Source organism: Thamnophis elegans, chromosome 2 (assembly GCF_009769535.1).
Source record: "Thamnophis elegans isolate rThaEle1 chromosome 2, rThaEle1.pri, whole genome shotgun sequence".
NCBI classification, from domain to species: Eukaryota; Metazoa; Chordata; class Lepidosauria; order Squamata; family Colubridae; genus Thamnophis; species Thamnophis elegans.
The window spans coordinates 2,394,719-2,408,936 of record NC_045542.1 but is presented as its reverse complement, the minus strand read 5'-3'; the positions used below and the strand labels follow the sequence as shown (position 1 = coordinate 2,408,936).

Sequence of the window (14,218 nt, the reverse complement as noted above, 5' to 3'; positions counted from 1 at the left end):
GAAGATGTCCGGACTTCAACTCCCAGAATTCCCCAGCCAGCATTCCCCAGCCAACTGGCTCAAGGTTGACTCAGCCTTCCATCCTTCCGAGGTGGGTAAAATGAGGATCCGGATTGTTGGGGGAGATATGCTGACTCTGTAAACCGCTTAGAGAGGGCTGAAAGCCCTATGAAGCGGTATATAAGTCTAACTGCTATTGCTATCTTTTTAAAAAAAACATTTTTATTTCCATTTTCATAACATACACTCACATGTATACTATCCATAGCCAGTATCATATAGTAATAAATAATGATTACATCAGTTCCTCTTGTCATCAACGCCCCCCAAAAATAAAAACCCATTATTAGCTCTTCTGCTCTCCATACACCTCTTCCTTCTACCTCTCTCCTACCTCCTTTCTTCCCTCCGTCATCCTTTTCTACTCTACTTCCCCTTCCTTTCTCCTTCTCCTCTCTCTTCATTCCACTCCTCCTTATCCTCCTCATCTTCCCCCCTTACCCTCTCTCCTATCCCTCTCTTCCCATCTTTCTCTCTACATTCCACTCCTCCTTATCCTCATCCTCCTCATCTTCCCCCCTTACCCTCTCTCCTATCCCTCTCTTCCCATCTTTCTCTCTACATTCCACTCCTCCTTATCCTCATCTTCCTCATCTTCCCCCCTTACCCTCTCTCCTATCCCTCTCTTCCCATCTTTCTCTCTACATTCCACTCCTCCTTATCCTCATCCTCATCTTCCCCCCTTACCCTCTCTCCTATCCTTCTCTTCCCATCTTTCTCTCTACATTCCACTCCTCCTTATCCTTATCCTCCTCATCTTCCCCCCTTACCCTCTCTCCTATCCCTCTCTTCCCATCTTTCTCTCTACATTCCACTCCTCCTCATCCTCATCCTCCTCATCTTCCCCCCTTACCCTCTCTCCTATCCCTCTCTTCCCACCTCCCTTCTGTTTCCCACTCTTCCTCTCCTTGGTGTATTTCCGCTTCTGAGCAAACTCCAATCTAGGTTGATAGCATTTATCTCTTGAATGTAGTCATCTCGATCCGCTTCATCCAGTCGAGTTTCTGCAAGGGCTGCAAGTGTTTCATATCCCCTCCTTAAAGGGTGATGGGACCCAGAGAGACCTTTTCCCTTTTGCTTGAGTAGCCAGAAGGCAGGCAACATCTTTCCTACAGGGAAGCAGTTTTAAGAGCCCCCCCGCAGGAAAAACCGATGCGGAAAGGCGCAGTGGCTGGGCGAGAGGGATGGGGAAGGGCCAGAGCGACTGTGTGGCGCTGTCGGCTTCCACCTTCCACCCAACTCGAAAGGAAACTCCGCCACGGAGCCAGGAAAGAGCCGCGGTGTCACCTCCGCTGCGCGGCTCAGGTAGGGGCAGCCAGGCACCTGCGGGGCGGAGTCTGCCCAGGCCGGGCCGCGTCGTCTCAGAGGCTTCGGAGCGGCAGCCGCGAGTCCCGCTTCTTTGGCTGGCTCCGTCCGTCCATGCCTCCAGCATGGCTCTGGAAAGCGACCCCCGGAGGGCCAGGTAAGGCGGAGGGGGGGGGCGAAGCGGCTGGCCGGCCGCGGGGGCTGCAAGCCCTGGGCTCCCCCATCTCCTCTCCCGTCCCCCGCTTCTTTCCCTTCCTTCGCCCGTTTCCAGGTCTCCGCAATGCAGTCACTCCCGGGCGGGCAGGTGGGCGGGCGGCGAGAGCAACGGACCCGGGGAAAGCGCTCTCTACCAACGGAGGGAGGTATGGACGTGGCTCTAAGCGGCCCAGGACGGAGAGGTGCGGATGTCCGGGGCCCCTCCCGTCTTGCCAAGGTGGCTCAGGCTGCAGGCGTTGGGCACCTGGCCACGAAGCTCTCCCTCGAGGGGGAGACCCTCTCCCCACTCCCCAAGCCGAGGCTCGAACCCCCGAAGGCAGAGAGGAGGCCACAGGTGCCTCTCCTCTCCCCTCCCAGCGCTCTCCGGGAAAGAAGAGCAGAGAGAGAAACGAGAGTCTTGACATCCATCCAGAGGGAGGGGTTGAGGAAGCCGATGGAAAGTTTCCTAAAAGCTGGCAGTTGACTAGGTGTAGGATGCCCAAGCTCCGGTAGGATGGTAGGATTTGGGGCTGGAGATGGGCTGGGAGAGATGTAGGGCAGTATTTCTCAACCTTGGCAACTTGAAGATGTCTGGACTTCAACTCCCAGAATTCCCCAGCCAGCGAATGCTGGCTGGGGAATTCTGGGAGTTGAAGTCCAGACATCTTCAAGTTGCCTAGGTTGAGAAACACTGATGTAAGCTATTTTGAAATGTGTCTATTATAGTGCAACATGATTTAGAACAGTGTTTCTCAACCTTGGCAACTTGAAGATGTCTGGACTTCAACTCCCAGAATTCCCCAGCCAGCGAATGCTGGCTGGGGGATTCTGGGAGTTGAAGTCCAGACATCTTCAAGTTGACAAGGTTGAGAAACACTGATGTAGGGGGTCCTTGGGAGGGGACGCCGGAAGAAGACCAGCGCTGTCCAGGAGCCCCCCAAGGAAGGTCACCTGCTGACCTCTTCCTCCTCCTCCTCCAGCTTTTCAAGATCTTTCCTCTCGCTTTCCTTCCTCTTCCTCTCCCTCTCTATCCAAGGCTGCGTGGTGGGAACTGCGATAGGGGTTTCGCCAATCCAGACAACAGACGTTTGAGCAGTTAAAATATTCAGCTTATTTCTAACTTTTCCCCAAACCCAAGTGAACTCCGCTTCGGTTAGGCTCCCGAGGAGCTTGGAAAGAATGATTCACCTCTAAGCTTTCCATTCTAAAAATTCTAATCAGATAATCGAAGGTCTTGTCAGATCTGCATTCCCCAATAGGAGCTCAATTTAAACAACCAAACACTTGGAATTGAAAATCTGCCTGCTGAAGTCTAAAATTAAGAGTTGAATTTTAAAGCACCCCTGTTTTATTACTTCCTCCCATTTATTCCCCACAATAATAATTTGAGAGGCAATTTGAGCTAAAGAAGAGTAACTTGGCCCAAAATCTATCAAAGCCAATAGCTGTAAACCTGTGTTTTTAACCCTAGCCCAATCCTGTATCCGCTCTGCCACACTGGCATCAGCATGGTAGAAATAGTTAGAGAGGCAGACCCATTTTCCCTTACATGTGGATACACAGGTATTGTCACTCTTCTGAACTAGAAGAGCCATTCTTACGTGGAATGAGCCAGAGACCTATTTAAATTAGCATTCTAGTTCTGATAACAGTCACACGGATGTCCCAGCAAATGTCCAAGTCGATTGTCCCAGTGGCAGGACTGTAAGTAGAACTCTCAAGGCGAAATCCTCAGAATGGGTCCCCATCCCAATTTAAATTGCTTTTTAATAGAATTAAAAATTAACCTGCAGAAAAACCCTGCAAATATAAATATATAAATATATAAATATATAAATATATATATATATATATATATATATATATATATATATATATATATATATATATATATATAAAGAAATAAGTTCGGAGTGAGCTCCTTCTTCTGGAGCTGTGGTTATGAAAAAGATAGTGCTCAACCTCTGAATAAGGAAGTGATTGGCATTAATTTAAGTTCACTGAATCAATGTTAATAAACATTGTTAATAAATTTAACGTTCTGAATTTGAGCAGGAAAGGTATAATTGTAGGATAGGGGAAATGATCCTGGGCAGCTGTTATGTATGAAAACAATCTGGGTGTCTTGATGGATGACTGACTGAATATAACTTTAAGTTCACTGAATCAATGTTGATTAGGCAGATTTATGATGATACTGCTGTAATAACTTGTGAATAAATTCATCTGGATAAATAATTGATCACAGAGATGCAGATGGGGCACGGCAACTCTGTTATTCTATTGCAGCTAGCACTCCACTGTTAATAATTTTAACTTCCCCAAATTAAAGCAAAACAAATAAATGGAAAAAAGTTAGAGAACTTCCTTATAGGGTATATCAGTACTTTGTTTAGAAAACCCCGGGTCCCTAATTCTTTAGACCTACAATTTCCATAATATTTGTTGGGGGACATCAAGGAAATTGAAATCCTACTTTTTAAAATTATTACGGCATCTTAAAATTACTATCCTTTGTAGAGGGAGCTGCTGCTGTTCAGTTAGATTTATGTGCCAACTTTTCTCCAGGAAGACAAATCAGTATGCACACCTCTTTTTCTCCTTCACTTTTATCTCACAATTACCTGTCTTGAATCTTACTGATTCTATAATTATTTAAAACTAATTAATAACTCCTCTATAAAATAAGTTAAACTGAGAGATAGATTGACTGAACAAAAGTTCACCTGATCAACTTTTATTGGTGAGAATGGATTTGAATCAGCGTCTCCCAGGCTTAACCTTTACACTGAAGAGATACAGCATGAATTTTTCTTTTTAACAGACAAATTTATAGCTTTCAAACTGAATTTGTTGTGCATCATGTACTTGGTTAATTAAGTTATAGATCATACATCTTAGCACTTCTTCTGGCCCCCTAATACCCACATAAATATATGTATCTAGTGAAGGTGGAAATGTATTTCTAACCTGCTGATGAAAATGAAAACACGAGATTTTTAAAGTGGCAGGGAGACAAACGTTTTCTATAGTACTGCGTTCTTGCACAGCAGTGGTGGGTTTCAAAAATTGTTCGAACCTACTCTGTGGGTGTGGCCTCCTTTGTGGGAGTGGCTTGCCACCCATGTGACCGGATGGGAGTGGCTTGCTGCCCATGTGACCGGATATGAAATTATGAATTAGTCTTTAGGTCGGTTCAAGTAGCTATTCAGAAACTCTGGCATTTGAAGCATGCAAGTCTTAAAGCTGTCAAGTTACAAGACCCTCACACCCCTAACCCTTTAGAAAAAAAAAACTAGGGGTCTTCAAACCTGACAGCTTTAAGGCTTGTGGACTTCAACTCCCAGAATTCCTCCTCCAGTCACGTTGGCTCAGGAACTCTGGCATTGAAGCGTGCAAGTCTTAAAGCTGTTGAGTTACAAGATCCTTGCACCCTAACCCTTTAGCAGTGGTGGGTTTCAAAAAAATGTTGGAAGCTCTTCTGTAGGTGTGGCCTGCTTTCCGGGTCCACTGGTTGAACCTCTTCTAACCGGTCCGGTAGATTTGACGAACCGGTTCTACCGAATAGGTGCGAACTGGTAGGAACCCACCTCTGTTGCACAGACACTTCCAAAAAGAACTGGATTATGCCTTGTGTGTGAGCTGAAGCATGGCCTGGCTTTGTACATGCTGCATTTGCTAATTACTGGGATGGTGAACACCTTTTAATGGGAGTACTACTATATCTGGCAGCCTTTCTGCATCTCCTTGCTTCCATCTAATGATCACCTCCATTTTTGTCATGACTCAGTGTCGGTGGTAGTCCTGTTCTGTTCCTGGTGTTTGCTCCCATTGTTTACTAGTAACTGATAAACCACCTGACTCACTGAGTTGGTACACTCTGAATTTAGACTTCCTATTGTTTACAAAAACACAAAGTTATCTGTATTCTTCTGTGTTTCTCACAAGTAGCTGCACTATCCAGGAAGCAGATATGATAGATAAACTACCTGTTAATTTAGTGGCATGCATTTTTTCTTTCTTTCTTTTTTGAATTTTTATCTTTTATTCTCTTACATACCATTTTAAATATACATTCACATAATGGTTATTCTTCTTCACATTTATCATTCTTATACATTTATTATTTCATTTAATAGGTTATAATATACAGTTTGGGTTGCTTTATTTACCATCCTTTCCTCCTGTTGTAGCGCCAACTTATTTTCCCTTTCTTTTCTCCCTCCCTCCCTTCTCTACTTCCTTCCTTCCTCCTCTCCTTCCCCTTCCTTCTTCCCTTCCCTCTCCCCTACTCCTACTCTTCCTCTTCCCCTTCCTACTCTCTCTGCTTCTCTTTCTCTCCCTTCCACCCTCCTCTACTTACCTCTTTCTTCTTTCCCCTCTCTTCTTCTCATTCTCTCCTCCTCTCTCCCTTTCTTTTCTGTTGTTATAGGTGTCTCTTTCAAATCTCAGTTTATGTTTCCTTGGGATGGTATTTCCGCAAACCCAAATATAATTTAATATTATTTCTTATCCCCTTACCTTCGCTAATCTATCCTAACTATATTTCCCCCCCTTTGTGTCTCGCTCTTGTATATATACTTATATATTTAATATTTTCTTTTCTGATTTCCCCTTCCTCCTCGCCTTTTCCATTTAACGGTGCATCATCTGGGTTCTATATCTTCTCCCTATTTTCTTTTCTAGTTTCCTTTCTCTGACCAATCATAAAATCTTCCCCATGTCTTGAAGTACTCCGATTCCTCTTTATCCTTTATTTTCATTGTCAACCTATTCATCTCTGCACAATCTAATATCTTTTTATTATCTCTTCATCTGTTGGTAGCTTATTTAGTTTCCAATTTTGGGCAAATACGATTCTTGCTGCAGTAGTTACATCTATAATCAAATAGGTACTGTATATACTCGAGTATAAGCCTAGTTTTTCAGCCCACTTTTTGGGCTGAAAAAAGCCGCCTCGGCTTATACTCGAGTCAGTGAAAAATTTGCCCGAAATGGAGGAGAAAAAGGGGCGGGGCCATGCCGCTGGGTGACACTCGTGAATGGCCCGGTGCCCCTGTGAGTTTCCCCTCCCTCTGTGTCAGTTTGCCGCGCAGCGCGCACCGCACCATCCCCCCTCCTCACGTTCTAATGTAATGCAGGGCTGTCTTATGATTCCCCTTCCTCCCCCTCCTGCCGCTCTGCAACGATGTCCCACCTCGTCCTTGTTATGGCAAGCAGCCACATAGCGATGTCCCACCTCCTCTGGTACAGTGATCCAATGATAGGAATCACTGTGCCGTGTGTCATAGGAGGCGGGACATCGCTCCCGCGGCTGCACGGGACATCATCATCACAGCGGGACATCAGCATCATGAGGTGAGTGAAGTATTTCATTGAATACACCGCTATTTTACTGTTTTTCTTTGAAATAAATATTCAAAAACATTATTGGTATCTATTTTTATTTTTGAAATTTACCGGTAGCTGCTGCATTTCCCACCCTAGGCTTATACTCGAGTCAATAACTTTTCCAGTTTTTTGTGGTAAAATTAGGTGCCTCGGCTTATATTCGGGTCGGCCTATACTCGAGTATATACGGTATCCTCTTTCTTAAATTTCTCTGGGATAATACCTAGTAAAAATATCTCTGGTTCTAAATTCTATTTCTTGTTGTAACATTTTCTTTAGCCACACTCTTATCTTAGTCCAATATTCCCTTGCTTCTGTACATGTCCACCACATATGATAATAGGAACCTATTGCCTGTTGACCCTTCCAACATTTCTCTGATTTATCTCTAAACATCTTTACTAATTTTTCCGGTGACATGTGCCATCTACGGCATGCATTTTTCTTGAGTAAGTCAAATTGGTATCGATACAGAACTCTGCTGCAGTTACCACATTGCAAAATAAGTTCCTAGACTGAGACAAATTTGACAAAGATGTGGAATTATCATTAAATGGTTATTGATTGCCATAAGTCCTAATATTAGAAAGGAGCAATAACTTCATGCTATTACCGGTATACTTCTATCAATGCTACCTAGGATGGCATTTGCTATTTTTACAGCTGTATCGCATTATATTATATCTAACTAACAGCAGCAGCTCGCTTTACAAAGAATAGTAATTTTAAGATGCCATAATAATTTTAAAAAGTAGGATTTCAATTTCCTTGATTCCCTCAACAAATATTGTGGAAATTTTAGGTCTAAAGAATTAGGGACCTGGGGTTTTCTAAACAAAGTACTGATATACCCTATAAGGAAGTTCTCTAACTTTTTTTCCAATTTATTTGTTTTGCTTTAATTTGGGGAAGTTAAAATTATTAACAGTGGAGTGCTAGCTGCAATAGAATAACAGAGTTGCCGTGCCCCATCGGCATCTCTGTGATCAATTATTTATCCAGATGAATTTATTAACAAGTTATTATAGCAGTATTATCATAAATTCGCCTAATCAACATTGATTCAGTGAACTTAAAGTTATATTCAGTCAGTCATCCATCAAGACACCCAGATTGTTTTCATACATACAGCTGCCCAGGATCATTTCCCCCTATCCTACAATTATACCTTCAGGTTTTCCTACTCAAATTGAGAACGTTAAATTTATTCTTGTTGAAATTCATTTTGATGTTATCTGCCAATTGCCAAGGTTGCCATGAATCTTGACGTTACCCCCTCCCCAAGACATTTGCTATCTCTCCATCTTTTCCTTGTTCACAGATGTAATAATCATATTTTCTATTATCCAAATTTTTATAAATTCGTTGAACAGCATAGGTATTAGACTGGAATCCCTGAAATATGCTTTCAACTTGATGTCTTTTCAGCATGATACATCATCGGGTTTAATTATTTTCTTGGTTCTGTACTAATCTAATGGTAACATTTTCCAGTTCACCGTTCGTCATCTCCCTTACTGGGGTCTCATAAAAGACTGTTAAATATTTTGCTAAGATGAAGATACATTATGCTCACTGCACTCTAACAATAAACCAAACTCTGTCCCAAAAAACAAATGTTGGCCTGGTATCACTTAATCTTAACAAGCCTATGGCTCTCGCCAACAATACATTCTTCTCCAAATACTCAGTGATCAGATGCTTAATTATATGTTTCAGAGTTTTGTCTGGTAATTGATATTAAGCAGACCAGCCTAGATCTTCTTTTTCCCCTCCTTTTAAGGATTTCCCATTCTCCAGTTTTTTTTTAGCACTAGGCCCATACGCTATACTTTCTCAAAACATCCTAAAAAGTTGCTCCAAGATGATAAACTTCACAAACCTCTTTCGGATTTCAGATAATTTGGTTCTGGGCTCATTTATGTGTCCCTTCTGGCCCCAGTGTGAAGACAGCCATTCATCCCATCCCCGCAATTTCCTTTCATAGTTTCTTCTTCTTCTGCAAACAGTATTTTTCCAGTCCTACCATCGTAAACTGTGTTCATGATTTAATCTGCAGCTGGTTGTTCTAAGATTAATTTAGAGTTGGAGGCCTGTCCTGTTTCCTGCTAAGCATGGAAGGTATGACACATCTCTAACATTCAGAGCCATTTGCTTTTTGCCAAGGGGATAATGTTCCTCTGTAGCCATCACTGAGCCGAGGTGGCGCAGTGGTTAAATGCAGCACTGCAGGCCACTTCAGCTGACTGTTATCTGCAGTTCAGCTGTTCAAATCTCACCGGCTCAGGGTTGACTCAGCCTTCCATCCTTCCGAGGTGGGTAAAATGAGGACCCAGATTGTTGTTGGGGGCGATATGCTGACTCTGTAAACCGCTTAGAGAGGGCTGAAAGCCCTATGAAGCGGTATATAAGTCTAACTGCTATTGCTATCTCTCACACTGCTCTGACAACCTTTGGTGAGACAAGGAGGGGAAGTAAATCTTTTCAGTGTAAGTTCTTCTGACATCCAAACGTCCCACGGCCCCGTATTCAGTGGTCCACTGTACCCCAGGAATACCATCTGCAAAGGCACTTCCCAGAGATATTGGCTGGCCATCACTCTTAATGCCACAGAGCCTAAACTCTGGAACTGTAGACCAGGTGTTCAACACTGAACTAATAGACAACTAGAAATCTATGAACCTGGCCTTAGTCAGGAATGGACTGTTGGCCATTGTGACTAAGAGTCTCCAATGGTTGTTTCAAGGTGTGGCATCTGTGTGCTGCTGCTATATATCTAGATGACACGTCCTGTAGTCTTGGACAGATGTGGATGGAGCTGCTTCTCTGGTGGGATCTTGGCTCCCACATAACTCTTCAGCTGGCAATCAAGGGCAGCTTTTCTGCAGGAATGTGGCTTCTTCCCTGGTTGGTGATAGAAGCAGTGGGGGAAGAGAAGGATGAGGAGCAGGTCTTTGGGGGATGAACTTCCCTGGCATTCAAAATACCTACTTCTCCCACGGAATGGCAGTTGAAGATTTATTTTCCTGCTTTCTCTTCCCACAGGAGAACCACTGTTTTGCTGGTGTTTCTCCAACGCTCAGACTCCCACCAGTAATTGGCTTGAAGAAAGCATTTTCTATTTCTATGGTTTCTCCCTTTCTCAGTTCTGCTGCCATCAGAACCTCTGCTTCACTGATGAGGTAGAATAAGGGCTAAAAACGCAGTCAGCTGTCCCGGCAACTGGCATCACTTTTAGCCACTCTTGAATGTTTCCATGTATACAGCAAGAGCATTTAAATGTGTTCTTGATAGCCACATTTGCTGTATCTTGAATAGCTGTTCTCTCTTGGTGTCATTTTGTTCCGCTTAGCTTCATTCCTTTTTGGGGAGAACAACAAAGCAAAGATGATACTGTGTAACTCCGTTTTTTCTTTTCTTTTTACATTCAGCAGAGTCAAAAACACCTTTTTATTCCCTGAAACCCAACAGAATGTTGGAAGAAATTATGCAAAGGACTGGGTGTGTGTGTGTGTGTGCGGAGGAGGCCACGTCTCTGTCAGCAGAATAATTCTCCAAAATTGAAACAGAGCAGAACCAAATCTGCAGGGCCGGATTTAGATGAAAAGAGGCCCTAGGCTATTCCACTTATGAGGCCCTTTCACCTCCCATTTTTAAGTTTGTAAATGACATGAGAGACAATAAAATACATCATTACTGTGATATATATATCAATATATATCAATATATATAGCTGGCCTCCCAACGGAGGGCGGCTCTGCTCTGCGGCAAAGGCAGCGAGGCCAGCCGCCTCCCCTGCTGCGCTCAGCTGCCCGGCTCGGCCCCCCTCGCCCTCACCTGCCTGGCCGCTGGTGGGCTCCGCGTCGACGGGGCGGCTACTGGGAGCGGCCGCGCCTCTCGCCCGACCGCCGGTGCCGGGAACGTGGGCGGGCTCCCCAACTGCCGCGGGCGTGGAACGATCTTAACCAATACATTTTTATGTTTGTTTATTAGTCATCTGCGTAGAATTTCTCCTTATTTTCGGTTCAGTGTTTTAGTGTTCACTGTTGTTAGAATAGTGTAATTTTAATTTTGCTAACAATTTGAATGTAGGCCCCTCTTGACCTTGAGGCCCTAGGCTGAAGCCTAGTTAGCCTATAGGAAAATCCGGCCCTGCAAATATGGTATGGGAGAGAAACTGGAAAAAGAAAGACCAGGTTCAAAAACAGGCTAGATCCAGTTGGGGCTGTGGAGAAAAACATTCCGGGAAAACGTCCCCCAATGCATCTTTGTGGGAAAGACTCAGCCACGTCAGAGTCCTGGTAACTCCTCCCTTCTAAGCTGCTCTTCCTTTTAGTCCCATGGCCTCATGACAGAGCATATGCAACCTAACCTATGCTCCGCTGGGTACACTTGTATGGGACGCAACATGAAAGGAAAGCAAATGGACATTTGCACAGGCATTGTTCTTTTTCTTCTTAGTGTTTTCCTGCAAATGCCACTTTTTCCCCAGATCAACCAACAGTTGATCCATTGGATGTGATATGAAATGACCGACTGGCTTGTCACTGAAGCCTGATCCAAAATGACCCAGTTGGCTTTCATGCCTAAGGTGGAATTAAAATTCACAATCTCCTAGTTCAGTGTTTCTCAACGTTGGCAACTTGAAGATGTCCGGACTTCAATTCCCAGAATTCCCCAGCCAGCGAATGCTGGCTGGGGAATTCTGGGAGTTGAAATCCGGACATCTTCAAGTTGCCAACGTTGAGAAACACTGTCCTAGTTTCCAGCCTGGTGCTTTAACCACTAGAACAAACCGGTTCTCATGTCAACATACATGTTGCTTTTTGCTTCATTTGCAAGCTTACATTCCATTCCCCCTAGTGGCTTTCTACATATATTAGCTATTTGTTGGTGCACTTTCTCCTATTTCCTACTCGTGACCCTTTATAATTTTGAGCTCAGTCAAAACAAATCTTTCCGTAGTTTCCTAAGTGCTCCACTATTTTTTTTAAAAAAAATGTAAATGGTGTGTGACTGAATTTCTAGTGTTCTTCTTTTTAAGAAGAATTGCACACTGAATTCTTGACATTTTCAGCTACATTTGGGGAAGACCCTTGTCTTGAATCTTGAAGAGAGCTGCAATGGGTAAATGCAGAGGAAACTAAGCTGGATAAATTATCATGTAAACCAAGACAGCACCAATATAAAACTCTGGGTCGCTGCATTCACGGGAAAAGTTGTTTAAAATTTCCCCAGGGGTTGCAGCAGCCTAAAACCTAGTTTACCAGTTGGAGAGTTTGTTGAAAGGCCATTCCTGTTTGAGTAAGGTGGGGTAACTATGCTGGCAAAGCCTGTGTTTGCTTAGTGTTGTCAGAGGTAAAAATTCTGTCTTTGGAAGGACACCTAAGCTAAACAAGTGTGACAAGGAGCCAATCGCTTCCTTCCAGAACCGCAGAGGAAGGGTATTTCCTGATCCCTATAGGAGGGAGGGAAGCCCTCAGATCTGGGAAGTTTCTCTTATAGCTTTAGAAAAAAAGGGCACATTTACACTTCTTTTTATCAGTCAGTGAGCAAGTCGTTGCTTTCCTATCTACAGCTTCGACAGCTCATGTGAGACTAATTAAATGAGGATATTATTTGTTTCTATTGAAATATAACATCTTTAATGGTAGGGAACTATTTCAGGGGTGGGGAGGGGAGCATCTCTAGAATTAAATGCTGCAGCTTGCTCTTAAAATCCGTAGAGCTGCTTCTCCCATACATAGGTAAATCAATGCCTCTTTTGATGGCTGCCCACTTGGGCCACATTTTCCAGTAATAGTCAAAACGTAGAAGATCTTTTATCTCTGTGCTTTTGCCTTAATGTTTCTCATCAACAACAAATGTTCCATTTAAGGGAAAGTCCCATTAGGAATGGCTAAAAACTAATTTGTATTTGTATTTTGTATTTTATTATTTGTATGCCACCCTTCTCCGGGAGGGACTCAGGGCGGCGAACAATTCAAGGGGGGAAAAAAAGGGGAACATAAAAAGACAAAATACAAATAATAAAAGTGGACAATAGTCGCACAACCATACATGTCGAGAGGGGAGGGGAACTCATCACCCCCAGGCCTGCCGGCAAAGCCAGGTTTTGACGGCTTTTCGGAAGGCCTGGAGAGAGGTGAGGGTCCGAATCCCTGCGGGGAGTTCGTTCCAGAGGGCCGGAGCTGCCACAGAGAAGGCCCTCCCCCGGGTAATAGCCAGGTGGCATTGGCTGGTAGACGGCACCCGGAGGAGGCCCACCCTCTGAGATCTAATGGGTCTGTGGGAGGTAATTGGGATAGTAATAATAAATAATAATAATAAATGGACAGGAGCTACAAGAGAATGTGTATCGCTCCAAATCTTAGAAGAACATCTGTGATAACTAGCTCTCTCCTTTTTTTTCCCCACCTATAGCACTTCCCTGGAGACTGCCTTAGCAGAGTGCATGGAGGCCCTGAACTGTTTCCTGCATAACCAGTTCAGTAAGAGCTTGGAAATGCTACAGGCCAGGTAAATCAGAAGTGCCAAAGCTGATTCATCCTGCACGGAGGGCAAGTGCAGGATCTCAGCTTCCTTCTCCCCCCCCCCCCCAACCACTATTCCCAGGGTTTCTAGCTCTTCTGTTGAATTAAATCCTCCTCCAGCGCTTTCCAACTAGAGAGTGCAGTGCTCACAACTACAGGGACGAAGGAAATTTGTGGGATGCAATGGGAGGAGAATTGCTTCTCAGACACTGAGCTTGAACAAACTGAAATGGGGAGCTGGGGGGGGGGGGCGAGGAATTTAACCTGGTTTGCTAGAGGTTTTTTTTTTTTGTTTTCAAATCTGAAATAAGGGAAACTATATTCCTCTAGCGTCTCCAGAAAAGTCAGTGCTAAGTGTTCCACAATAGCAGTAGCAATAGCAATAGCAGTTAGACTTATATAGCGCTTCATAGGGCTTTCAGCCCTCTCTAAGCGGTTTAAAGAGTCAGCATATCGCCCCCAACAACAATCCGGCTCCTCATTTTACCCACCTCGGAAGGATGGAAGGCTGAGTCAACCCTGAGCCGGTGAGATTTGAACAGCCGAACTGCAGAACTAGCAGTCAGCTGAAGTAGCCTGCAGTGCTGCATTTAACCACTGCGCCACCTCGGCTCTTAGTCCTGATAGTGAGAACAATCTATCAATGAAACAGTTTGCCTTCAGAAGTTGTGAATGTTCCATCACTGGAGGCTTTTAAAGAGAGACAGCCATTTATCTGAAATGGTATATAGGAT

The 14,218-nt window shown here is 44.0% G+C and overlaps 1 protein-coding gene across 1 annotated transcript in view; it reads left to right on the top strand.

The window, feature by feature from the left end:
* The first annotated feature begins 1,303 nt into the window (after window positions 1–1,303).
* Window positions 1,304–14,218, top strand: part of LOC116502716 (tetratricopeptide repeat protein 39A-like) — a 47,522-nt gene continuing 34,607 nt past the window's right edge. Inside the window, exons 1-2 of the mRNA XM_032208616.1 lie at window positions 1,304–1,522; window positions 13,375–13,470. Of these exons, the coding sequence (XP_032064507.1) occupies window positions 1,491–1,522; window positions 13,375–13,470 (128 nt within the window). The 5' untranslated portion in view covers window positions 1,304–1,490. The remainder of the gene's footprint in view (window positions 1,523–13,374; window positions 13,471–14,218) is intronic.